General features: G+C 34.9%; 1 protein-coding gene and 1 pseudogene across 1 annotated transcript; one reads left to right on the forward strand and one right to left on the reverse strand.

Annotated features, from left to right (window-relative positions):
• Nucleotides 1-345: 345 nt before the first annotated feature.
• LOC129903834 (mitogen-activated protein kinase kinase kinase 3-like) lies at nt 346-4179 on the forward strand (annotated as a pseudogene).
• Nucleotides 4180-4250: 71 nt separating this feature from the next.
• On the reverse strand, nt 4251-9723 carry LOC129903835 (uncharacterized). Its single transcript, XM_055979348.1, has 6 exons — nt 9512-9723; nt 9192-9321; nt 8890-9090; nt 8642-8809; nt 5285-5771; nt 4251-4527 (listed from the first exon to the last, which is right to left on the reverse strand). The coding sequence occupies exons 1-5, from the start codon at nt 9643-9645 to the stop codon at nt 5286-5288; spliced, it is 1119 nt and encodes a 372-aa protein (XP_055835323.1). The 5' UTR covers nt 9646-9723; the 3' UTR covers nt 4251-4527; nt 5285.
• Between the last annotated feature and the right edge of the window lie 2929 nt (nt 9724-12652).

Raw genomic sequence — 12652 nt, forward strand, 5'->3', positions numbered from 1 at the left:
TTTGCTGGTGAATATTCAAAGTAGTTTTGCCAGGAAAATATTCACCTCGATTCCTAACCAAACTTGTGGTGCAAATATGTATCCCTTTCTCAATACCCACAAATACAATCCAGAATTGGCGTCAACTTCAACTATTCTTTACTAACATTGCATGAGGCCGGCCCCAAATAATGATTTTTCAATTTTTGTAATAGCAATGTGATCCGGCATATGTGAACATATGCCAATTATTTCATCGAATACATGTTAACTCTTACCAACCTCAAATATCAAGTAATTATAGTTATTAAGATTTAAGTAGATAAGAGAAAATTACTGAGCAATTTTTTGCACTTTGTTCTTTCATGATTCTCATTCCAATTTATTGACAAACAGTTTTTCCTCAAAACTTGTGTATATGTTAAGAATTCACTAAGTAAAAATATCAATCCCTGACTTGGTGAGGTCCTTGATATAGAATCCAAAACTCATAAAATTCAAATATTAAATCGGTCTGTCCTAGGCGCAGCCGTCTCCAACTATTGATGCAACCTTTAAACTCATCTAGGATATCTTAACCAAACCCCACCATTTTCTTGTTCTTCTGGAAGAGGGTGGGGAGAAGGAGGTGGGGGTCCCTCCTATTAAACAAACACACTCTTGTACACACGGTTTAACATGCTCTTATATACCCAAACATTTCAAAACTTCGAGCAAAATATCCCAAAGTGTCAGAATTTTGAAACATACTTGACAATACTCTCTTGTCCCAACAAAAGTTAAATGGCTTCTTGGTTTGAAAAACAGCAACTCAATGAACAAACTCCTCCAAGAAACTACAAGAAGAATAGAGTAAATAAGCCAAAAAGTTTTGATGAATCCATTTTGATACCCAAAAATTCACCAACTTCCTTTGGCTACTATTCCTTTGGTTACTATTCCTACACATGTACAAAAGAGAAGAAACTTCATCCTCTTTTTCCTTTGCCTTTGCCATTAGATTCACCTCATTTCTCTACAAGATCAAGTAGTGGATCATCCTCTAGCTCATCTCAGTTCAATGATGATGATGATGATGAAGAACAAAGGATTAGTCCACTATTTAGTCTATTCAGGTTCGTACAATCTTTCTTCTCACTATGTACGGAAAAAATAAAGTGGAATCAGTTATGAACTTCGCTGTTGGGAAATCTTAGTTCAGTTGGTTGGCTACCTGAAATTTCACCTTGTTGGTGATGGTTCGATTACCAAACTTGTAATCCCCTTCCTTCGACCCCAATCCATCGTTAAATTGCTCGTACCTAATAGAATTTTTTGATGATTCATCGATTACTGTCCGTCGCTAAATCCTATATTCTTAGTAGTGTCTTGCCTTATCCTATAAAAGGGTTTTAAGTTATCTATTTGTATTCTTTATTAACATGTTAGTATAAACATTGAACAGAAACAAATGCAATGATTGGTCAAGAACATCAAATGAGAGTTCAAAATCTACCTGTCCTTGCACTTCACCAACAACATATCCAGTGGAATGGGGAAGATTTTTGGATTCTCCTAATGGGAAACAAGAGAAGTGTATTCATCCACGCCTTCCTCTTCCTCTTCCACCAAATTCTTCTACTAATAAAACAGGGCAATGGAAGAAAGGGAAATTGTTAGCAAAAGGGACATTTAGAAATGTCTATGCTGGATTTAATAGGTTTGTCATGACTTTCACTCATCCTATTTTACATCTTCGCTCTATCTGGAAAACGGCGTTCCAAGTTATATATACTGATAGTATAAGAACTGAATCGGGTCACTTAAGATATTTATAGGCGAATTAAAAATAGTAACAGCTCTACTATAATAAATTAAACTACATTAATTTTTACATTGTGAGCGTTTATAACTTGAGAGTACTGGCAACCTAGTGCACAAGGCATTGGATCATGTAGGGTCCATGGAAGGGTCACACTAGTCAGTCTACCCTGACACAAGTGTCAATAGTTGATTCCACAGTTTGAACTCGTAATCTATAGATCACACGAAAAATGGAGATTTGAGACCTCACTAAAAGCTGTAAATTTGTTTGTGCAACAGTGATAATGGACAAATGTGTGCTATAAAGGAAGTGAGAATCATCTTTAACGACACAATATCAAAAGAACGTCTCAAGCAGCTAAACCAGGTCTGTATATTTCAACTCGAATCTAGAAATTTTACATGGTCTTTCGTGTTTTCTTTATTTGTTCTCAATGTGATAAGTACTAACAGGTTAGTTTCTTTGTTAAACAGGAGATCACATTACTCGGTCAATTCTCACATCCAAACATTGTGCAATACTATGGAAGTGAATTGGTATGGCCACTTTGTGTTTGTTCTCAAAACAAATATTATGGTTAATGAATTAAACTTGAACAAGGAAAAGTGACTATGGAGAATATTGTTTACAGAGAGGAAATAAATTGTCACTCTACTTGAGTATGTCCCTGGAGGGTCAATTCACAAACTACTCCAAAAATATGGTCCTTTTGAAGAACAAATTATCAGCAGTTACACTCGAAAAATTCTCTACGGTTTAGTCTTCTTACATAAGAGAAACATAGCACACAGGTAAACATTATAGCTAGTGATATTATCAGAATTTTTCAGTTATTTCAGGGTCTTTCTATTCCCTATTTTCTCAGATCCCTTCTGTTACTGGCAGGGATATTAAAGGAGCAAATATACTAGTAAATGCTAAGGGTGAAATCAAGCTTGCAGACTTTGGAATGGCTAAACATGTATGTTATAGATAACCTATATGTGACACCAAGTTATCTCCATTCTCTAAATAGGAAAGTTTTATTTATGTACATATTTTGGTTTTCGAATTACAGATAAACTCGTGTTGTCTGATGGATTCTTTCAAAGGAAGTCCATATTGGATGGCTCCAGAGGTATTCTCTCAAGAATTTGACTAACTTAACTTCTTTCTCTTTTTGTAATTTCCTAAAACCTTTCCTCCAATATTCCAAATATTATACCAGGTCGTAAAAGATGCAGGAGGTTCCGGTGTTTCTGTAGATATTTGGAGCCTAGGTTGTACTGTTCTTGAGATGGCAACAGCTAAACCACCATTCTGGGGCCAATATGAAGGAGTAAGATATACACCCTTGGTTGTATAATGCTTGAGGAAATTACCTAAAGGAATAATAGGACTAAAGGAAAATCTGATTATAACTTTTTGATTACTTGAACAAGGGGAGACAGAGATGTCATTTCCAGTAGTTTTGTAAAATCTTGAGAATTTCTCAACCTTCATTTTTTCCCCAGAAGTTTCTGCTGGGAAATCTGGGTTTTCTGGAAGGATTATGTTATGATCGTGATATAACTGGAATGTGCTAGTTATTTAGCAGTTAAGACTGATATTCTTACATGAGATTGACAGGCTGCTGCATTATTCAAACAGGCAGATAGGAAAGACAGACCGGGAATTCCCAGGAACCTCAAAGATAACGCAAGAGTTTTTTGAAACTTTGCCTGCAGAGGAATCCAAGTCGCCGTTCGACAGCTGTTCAGCTGCTACACCATCCATTTGTTCAGGCTTAGTGGTGAGAAGGAATTAGCCAACACTCCATCTTGATGAGAATCCATCAACTGGCCAATTTTACAGTATGACTAGAACTGCTTTTTTCCCCTTGAAATCAAGGACGGACGGATATGATTGTTTATGTTTCCAGACTGTTGCAGGGCGTCGATATTTCTGGCTTGTATCATGATGACAGATCGGCCAAGACTGATAGTGAAGAGTTTCTATTTAAGCAGTAGAAAGATCGGAAGGATCTGGATTAGAGAAATGAAGACCAAGAATCGAGTAAAGACTACATGCCAAGGGAAAGAATATGGGCTAGTTGTTGGAAGCTCAAGACTACAGAGCAAAGGGAGTCCCCTAACTTCAATTAGCTTAAGAGGCAGAAGGCCGAGGAGGCATAGAAGTCGTAAGGAATAGATGCTGTATGGGAAGCACACTCTGCTAAAACTCTGATACCTAAAGCCTTCTGGAGGCTCTGCTATAAAGCTGAAGTGAACCGTGAATCTTTGTTTGATACAATAGTTGATGGTATTCCGCGTAGGTGCACTATCAAAGTAGAAAGATATCCCCCACTTGAGGTGGATCAGTTGTTCTGCCTTTACAGTTGTGTTAACCATATTCCATTAAATTCAATCATGGTTGACCTTAAAATTGTCATTTCAGATGTTGGGAAAATATGGCAATTTAACCTCGATCATCAGAAGGCTTTATATCCTGCTTGGAAGCTAAAATATCATTTACCATAAGATCAAGGTAGAATATACCAGATGGTATCGACAATAATCCTAGTACAAGCTATCGTTCAATCCAACAACTGGTCAAAAATACTAATTCATGTACAAAAATATCCAGCACCACAACACACCTATTAGTCAAATAAAGTACCTCACTCAGACTTCTTAACAGAAACTCGGTCACCAATAATGCACAACATAACATGCATGACTTGTGCAGCATCAATCCTTACCATCAGTAATAGTTGGCATCAAAGCCTGAAAAAGAAGGCAAAAGTAATTATATTGCAGGAAAAATGAATAGGGGGGGGGGGGGGTAAGGGGGAGCAATAGATCCAAATATGTACTGAAATTTTACTTCAGCTCCGACTAATGAAGATAATGAGACCTTTCTAAAATATTATTATCTACCATGTTATGGTACAACAATGACCAAGTGTCATTTTACATAATGGAAGCAATCCTCTTAGCATAAGGATAGAATTCTGCTTGAGGAACCATTCCTATCAACATGATTTAGATCATAGTCAGGTCTTTAAACCTCAGTTTTAATATTCTAGTATTTTGTCCATCACAGCAGCCTCTAAATGTAGCAGGCTATATGTAGCACAATAAAGTAGAAGAGAGACTAATGGCTCGTTTGAAGAAGTTCCCTGCTGTTATGATTGGAGATCATAAAGTGATGCCTATGCCTTCTCTCCAACATTCAATATATCACTAGGATATTTTCACTCCAGTACAGACACCAGATGAATGAACTCAAAATTACTGGGAGGCATCAACATAAGCACTTTGGGCACATTAGAGTAGCAGAGACAAGATTGAATATAGATCACATTTTTCCCTTTTATTCAATTATTCAATATAATAAAATACAAAATAACCAGACTCATCAGCAAAATATCTTGACCAGCATTTCTCTATATTATGTTTTCCTTCAAGTCTTGCTAGATAGAATATGTACGTCTTTAATCATGTAAAATACAGGTCTGTAGCTAAGGAAAATTGTTCCAACCTCAAAATGAATATTCTTTTAGATCAGCCTTCGAGTCTCCAAGATCCAGGTCAGCCATACATTCTTCAACTGTAAGTGGAGGGAGTTGCCTAGTTTTACGCCTTAGGTTATGCCTATGCCAGTCACTCTTAAAATGCTCTCTGTATTCTTTTGAATCTCCCACAACAGCATTGCAAGTAGTGCACTTGTTCAGTTTTACTTCGCCCTCGGAACTCCCACTTTTTGCAGGTTTGCTCAGTCTTTCTTCTTCCCTGGAGTTCCCACTTTCTGAAGAAATAGTCTGCTTTTGCATTTTCTCACTCAGCTGAAGGACTGAACCTGTAGAATCCTTCCTTAGACTAGGTGAATCATCCTCGTGATCATCGAATTGATCGACAAAAGTATCTCCCTCCACATGTACATTGACTGCAAGAATTTCCACTCTCCCCTGTAGATTCCTAATCAAGGTATCACAGTCCCGGAAAAGACTAGGCTCAATTTCACAAATCTGCAACACAATGATTAGAATGGTAGTTAAGTATCACGAAAAAGAAAATGTAGCTGAACTAATAAGAGTGCATGAGGATCAAGCCTGTTCACTCAAAAAAAAGATATTGAACTGCAAAGTTGACCAAAATATATGATGCATAAATTAGTTTTGCCCCCTCAAAGCATTAACATTCTAATTGCTCATTCGTTTGGTGAAACCGGGAGTCAAAAGGTTTTCCCTCTTCTTCTAAATGAACAACGTCATTCTACTGGTATATGGTAAGATAGCAGAAAATGTTCTGGTTGGGGTTCACTAAGCTTTAGAATAAATAAAATTGATATTACATGAAAATGAAGCTCAACTTGAATTCAATGTAGAGGAAGAATGCAAGGTAGAAAAGTGATACCAACCAACTTCGCCTGACGGCCTCCTCCTTCTAATTGATGCAAGGAGCAGCATTTTCTAAGGGAAAAGCATACTAAAACAACGAGGCTCAAGGGGCTTTTAATTGAAAAGTGAAAAGCTAACTAGACAATCTAATGACTAATTCAGCATACAGTAATGGTAGTACTACATTAAGAAGCCAAATTAAACATCATTTTCAAGAAATTAAATAGTATTTGCTATTAAATAACTAATTCCAGCATCCAATGTACAGTAAAGGTAATACTAATTCAAGAACTCAAATTGACTTGAGCATCATTAGAGGTAACTTCATCGTTTTTTATTATAGATCAATAAACATTAAAAAAACATCATTTGCAGCAATCAATTTCTTATTTAATGGATTTAGTAAATGCAATAACAAAGTAGAAAAGTGCTCCAAAAATGTAAGAGTAGGAAAGAGGAGTAGAGTGAAAAGTAGCAGACAGAGATTCATGCTCCATAAATGATTTGGAAATAAAATGACCTCTTTAATAGCATTTGAATCATGCCCAAAATTTGCAATAAATCCATGTGACCAAGACTAGTCAAGCTGACAGGCAATGCAGTCGAACCAATTTAAGCAATGTTTTCATCATTACCAAATAAATAACAACAGCGTGGATCTTTCTGGGTGACAAAATGAACAATTTTCAAACATTGCCTTTCAACCATTATTTATACTCATTATTGAAACTGATATAACTGTCTAAAGAACAAACCATAGCTAGATGAAGATTCACAACTCTAAACCCATACCCACTTGTCTAGGCCATCTGTAATGAAACTGGTCTCAAGTCAAATTGGATTAATGTCCTATACCAGAAGAAGGAATAACCAAGTGTTTACCCAGAGATGTAACTCCAAAACCCAAGGTTCTGAATAGATTGATGACAGTGCAACTAATTGGTTCCATAAAGACTATGCACGAACCCGAGTGAACAATGTCTAAGCTATAAACTGTCAATGAGGCCCAATAGGCTTTAGCCTTTCCCAACCAAATGTTCTTTTTATGACATTCAATATTCTTCTTTGATCTATAAGAAAGATCAGAACCTAATATTTATGTCTACCAAGTACCAATAATAAAGCTTGCCACAAAACTCAAGAGAGTCTACCAAATAGATCACGCTGCATCAGAAGCAATTCTTAAATGGCTTAACATTGCACGGTGAACAAACCATAAAGTTACCAAACCATATTGAATAGAGAGAGAAATTCCACCTTTTTGCCCAATAGAAATGGAATTGAATCTATTGATAATATGAACTTGATCACACCACTAAACATTTGAGGATCTGAACTAATGAAACAAGATGGCCATGCTCTTCCCTAAGAGTTGTTCCCTGACATACATAGATTATCTTTGATGCAAGAAGCTAACATAGTGTCCTACTGAGTTAATGATGGTTGGAACTTCAATTTTATAAGGCACTTGAGTGACTGGGGAATGAGTAGACTTGCTGAACTGCTACTGTTTTTGGAGACCTTTCAAGGTATGTCACAGTGCAAGGCCAGGATGATTTGGAAAGGCAAAGGTCAATTCATAGTAAAATCTTGCTATGATAACTTGATTTCAGGTGAACTACAAGTTAATTTTTGGCCGACAGGGCTGACATAGGAGTGGCTCTCTAATACCATCTGTAAAGGCCCATACCGCTATTGATATTTTCTGCTTTGTGCCTAGACCTGCACAGCTTTAAAACGTGTCACTAGAGTGTAAGGCCTGCTTACTTATATACCCAGCATCTCTCATGTGTTTTGTCGATGTGGGACTCTTACCCTAAGTGAAAGTCCATACATAGATACACTCCCTCTTATGGACTCAACGTCCTCGTTGAGGGTTGCCCCACTGCATGCGGTTTGGCTACACTCAGCGTTAAGGTTTCCCCCGCCTCCTCAGAATTGCCTAAACTCAGTTGAACTCTGACCCACCATTGACAAAGCTAACACAGGATTTATCGGAAAGAGGGCAAAGTCACAGTTGGAAGGGAAGAATCAGGAGACAAGCCTACCAATGGGGGTTTTCTAGATGAAGGTGGTTTGTGCATCAGTTAGTGATTGTGTTTTAGGCCGTGTGAGTGTTTTCAGGGCCGATACTGGTTTGAATCATTATTTTTATGAATCAAACTTGGTTCCTTTGGTCCTGTTCTCTTTGTTTGTTTTTTTCTTTATTGCATCAGTAGGTTCCTTTGTGAAGCCCATGCTACGTTTCTTTTGTTTTCTTGTGCCAGCAGCTGTTGTTTGTTTGTTTTCTTTCTTTTTCTTTTCATCTTTTTAAAAATTTCTGAGAAAGAAAAAACTGATACACAAGTAAGCTTCCCAGAACAAAAGATCCTTTTTTGTTGGATGAAGATAAACCTCCCAATAAAAGATTTGGAAACCTCTAGCTGCTAAAATGCCAGAAAAATCAGACAAGAACTTCTCTAGTGCAATATGAGGTTTCAAATGTAGATGTCACTTACTATGGAATGCTGACTTCCAGATTCTTCTCTTGACACAATGGATGCAATCCACTCCTTAAGCTTGTCCAGGACAGAAGGGCTACTCTGTTCTGGTACATGTATCCTCAACCTCATGGGGGCCCGTTTTACGGGGTAATGCTTTTGAAGCTCCCGAATGACTTCCAGTGCCTGTAGAAGTTAATTGATCATTTGCAGGATAGTAAACCTAAAGAACTAAAAAACCTCACAAGATTAAGCATAGTTGTTACCTGTTTCTTTGAGCTACTATTTGGATCAACTGCGAAATGGGTATCATGCATCAAACGTTCAATCATGCTAATTGTGTATGGATGCTGAGTTTCAGGATTGATTGTCTTCTGCATAACTATGGTAGCAATATCCCTGAATTGACTTGACAACTGTGATTCTCTCTCCTTCCCTGCAACTTGCAGCTCTCCTTTGTCCAAAATCTATAATACAGAAAATATCTTTTCCGTAATCTTCTGCAGTATGATTCACGTAAAAAAAAAACTTCATAATATGCTTTTCAAAAAGGGGAAGAAATGCTCACCTCCAGACAGATTTTGGTCTGATCATCAGTTCCAAAAGCCCTAATCAAATCTTTAGACTTTGCAAGTACACCCTTCGATACATTCGTGTAAACAGTATGTGACTGCAACACTTCATCCACGTCTTTCTCTCTACACCACAAAAAAAAATCCATCAACCTAACAATACTTAATCCGTCTACTATCAGGTGAATCCAAACAGTTTTTCCCTTAACCTAATTTTTTACTTCAATCCCTTTGTACACTAGTCTATTTTGTTTCTAATTATACAAACTATTCATTATTTCACAAAAATCAATTAAACGAGGTCATGAAAACTTACACGCCAGAACGCCATGAAAGGACCTTATTCTTATAACAAGCGATTTCGAAACGATTACCATGCTTCTTAAGACGCACAACTGCAACATTGGTAAGTCTCTTTTGGCCTATCGGCTGAACCAGCGTCTTCGACATCTCTATTCTCTCTGCACACTATTTCCTTCTTTCGAGTCTCCGGGGAGGAAAGGCAAAAAGCGGCAGTTATCAAATTTAATTAGGGCCGCATGAATTAGTTTAGTAATTATATTATGTTACTAAAATTTCAATTGAATAGTCATAATAGTCTTCCATTAGAGAAACAAGTATTGACTAACAATTTGAGTTAAAGTTATTTCATTTTTCATTAGGTTAAAGTAATTTAATTTTCTTTTTAAGTGAAATTATGTATGCTTGAAATTTTTCATTAGTGATTGCAGCTAAATAATTTGTGATTTGGAATACTAACTTGAAAAAATTGGGAATGCCAAGATAAAGAAAATATTTTTAGGGTGAACATGTATTTAACCAATCAAGACTCTATATTTATTTTATTATTTTGCATTGTAGAAACTACTATAGGTTTGAATCTTAAATTACCTTCGTTGAAAATTAAAGTTCTGTCCTTTAAGATTTATGAGTGTTAAAATTCTTTTATCTGCAATTTAGTCCTAATGTTGTTGCATGCCGGAGTTTTGAATTAATTTACGGTAATTTCACTTCTCTTTTAGGCTATTAATGATATTTTGTTAAACTTTCGCATGATTTTTTTCGATAAAAGGATTGAAGATTCTCCTACATAAATGTTAAAGTGCCCGCATGGCCCGATAGGTTAGATCGTGACAGAGCATCTGCTCAAATTTACTGGTAATGATTCAAGGCATCAATATATTTTTAAAAATAAATATTGTCATATTAGATGATCAGTTCTATGTAAGGCTATCAACTTCTATTCTCATGAGAAATACAAGGAGCATTTGCTCGAAATTACTGATCATTTGTAAAGATTTGATGTTGGTGCTATTATACTGAGTTTGATCCCACAAGTTGGGGATGTGGAGGGTGGAGCACACGCAGATTTTATCTCTAATTTTGTAGAATAGAGAAATTATTTTCGATAAATATTCGACTCAAAAAAAATATTTTTTAAAATAAGGTCTAAAAAATACAAAAATAAAAAAGTTATGCCAAAAATCACTGTATTTGTTCTTCATGTGTACTATATACGTTCTCTTTTTTCAACTACACTATCAAAGTAGTTGTTCTCTGTGATGTTTGGATTATTTAATTAACCTTGATAATTCATTAAATGGCTAGAAGTCAAAAAATCTTAGTTGATTAAAATGAAACTAAAAAAAGTTGTTTTGGAAGGACAAACAAAAATATGGATGAAGTACATATTGTTTTTAAAAATTTTGGTTAGCCTAACTTAGAGAGTAGAATTGAGAATCATTTTCTTCCCCCAGCTGAAAGCCGATTACAACCAACGGTAGGGGTGTACATGAACCGGATTGGTTTAGATTTTTTATAAATCAAATTAAATTATTTGTGTCGAGTTATTAAATTTATAAATCAAACCAAATCAATAAAGTCGGGTTTTTCGATATCAATTTTTCTCGGGTTTTTCGGGTTTTTTTGGATTTCTCGAATTTTTCATAGTATCTAATAAAAAGCACAGAGTCGTGCTTCTTAAAAAGAGTTCTAGTACAAAATATCAACATATAAGATGGAGGTAGAACATTGTTTGAAGTTTTAACTTTATAAGATGGGTTTTTTTGTATATTATTTAGATGGGCTTCTTAAGTTCAAATCTAAATGTAAGAAATAAAACAAAAATTATGAAAAAAATTTAAAAAATATTTATAAATTACATTTTAATAAATATTTTTATGTATAACATAATTTAAAAATAGTATATCTATAATCGGGTCGGTTTGAGTTCGGTTTGATTTTTTTTAGTTAAAACCAAACCAACCCTATAATGATCGGGTTTTTTTTCCAAACACCAAACCAAGTCAAACCAAATCACTAGTCAGATTTTTTTCTGGTTTGGTGCGGTTTATCGGTTTGCCCTGTACAGCCCTAACCAACGGGATCAAATGGGTGGGTTGAATTGAAATTGAAAATATTAAAATGGGTTGAAATAAAAATTAGGTTGGGTCATGATCCACCCAAATTTACTTTGGGCTCAATTGGATTGGGCTCAATTGGACTAAAATTTGGGTTGGATCATGACTCGCCGAATTTGATCCGCTTAATCTCAATAATCTTAACATATTATTATTTATTTTTATAACCACAATTTGAATTTCAACTCAAGAAAATAAAATAAAATTTCAAATGGATAGATTAACCCTAAAAAATATAAAATAGCTAGCAATTCATATATTTAATATGAGAACATACACTACATCAATACAACTAAAGAGCCTTAAAAAGGGTTGAAATTGGAGATTAAGTTGGACTCAATTGAAAATTCTTTTAAAATGGATTAAGGCTTAAATGGATTGATATTGAACCCGATACAAATTATCTTGAGCCCAACCCAGAAAAAATTAAACGAATTATTTATAGGAAAAATTACTTGATTGAGTGTTTTTTAAAAATTAATTATTGATTTTAGCGATATTTTTTATTTATTACCATTTATAGCAATACATAGCAATATTATGATAAATTTACACTTGTATTAAACGTGAATTATGCATACAATATAAATGTATTATAAGTGTTTTAAAATACATATTATGTTTGTATAGTAAGAAATTGACATAATGTATTATAAGTCTATTAAAATATGTGATAAATGTATTATCCATCTATAAAACTTGTATTATATATGTTTTATAAATAGTTCTCTGCAATATGTATTAAAACTGTATTATAAATATATTATAAGTGTTCAGTGAAAAAAAAAATATATTACTATAAATGGTAAATATTTTCTTAATATTACATATTTATGTAAGTTCCCTTATTTATATTTGGGCTACACTATTAATTACAACTATATGATTTTTTTCTTTTACAAGTCAATGACAACCGCATGTTCTTAACTTCGATAAATGACAGGCCATTGTTATTTAGAAAGATAGCCACGTAGGAAGATATTATTTAGATTTAAAAGACAGTTTTACCCCAACGTCTTCCATTCTTCATGTTTCTA

Source organism: Solanum dulcamara, chromosome 9, assembly GCF_947179165.1.
Source record: "Solanum dulcamara chromosome 9, daSolDulc1.2, whole genome shotgun sequence".
NCBI classification, from domain to species: domain Eukaryota; kingdom Viridiplantae; phylum Streptophyta; class Magnoliopsida; order Solanales; family Solanaceae; genus Solanum; species Solanum dulcamara.

Excerpts from the sequence above, each read along its gene's own strand:
- LOC129903835 (XM_055979348.1), bottom strand. The coding sequence starts at position 9,645 with ATGTCGAAGACGCTGGTTCAGCCGATAGGCCAAAAGAGACTTACCAAT. Across the intron at positions 9,091-9,191 it reads AGACCAAAATCTGTCTGGAG|ATTTTGGACAAAGGAGAGCT; the intron begins GTGAGCATTTCT and ends TCTGTATTATAG. Across the intron at positions 8,810-8,889 it reads ATAGTAGCTCAAAGAAACAG|GCACTGGAAGTCATTCGGGA; the intron begins GTAACAACTATG and ends TAACTTCTACAG.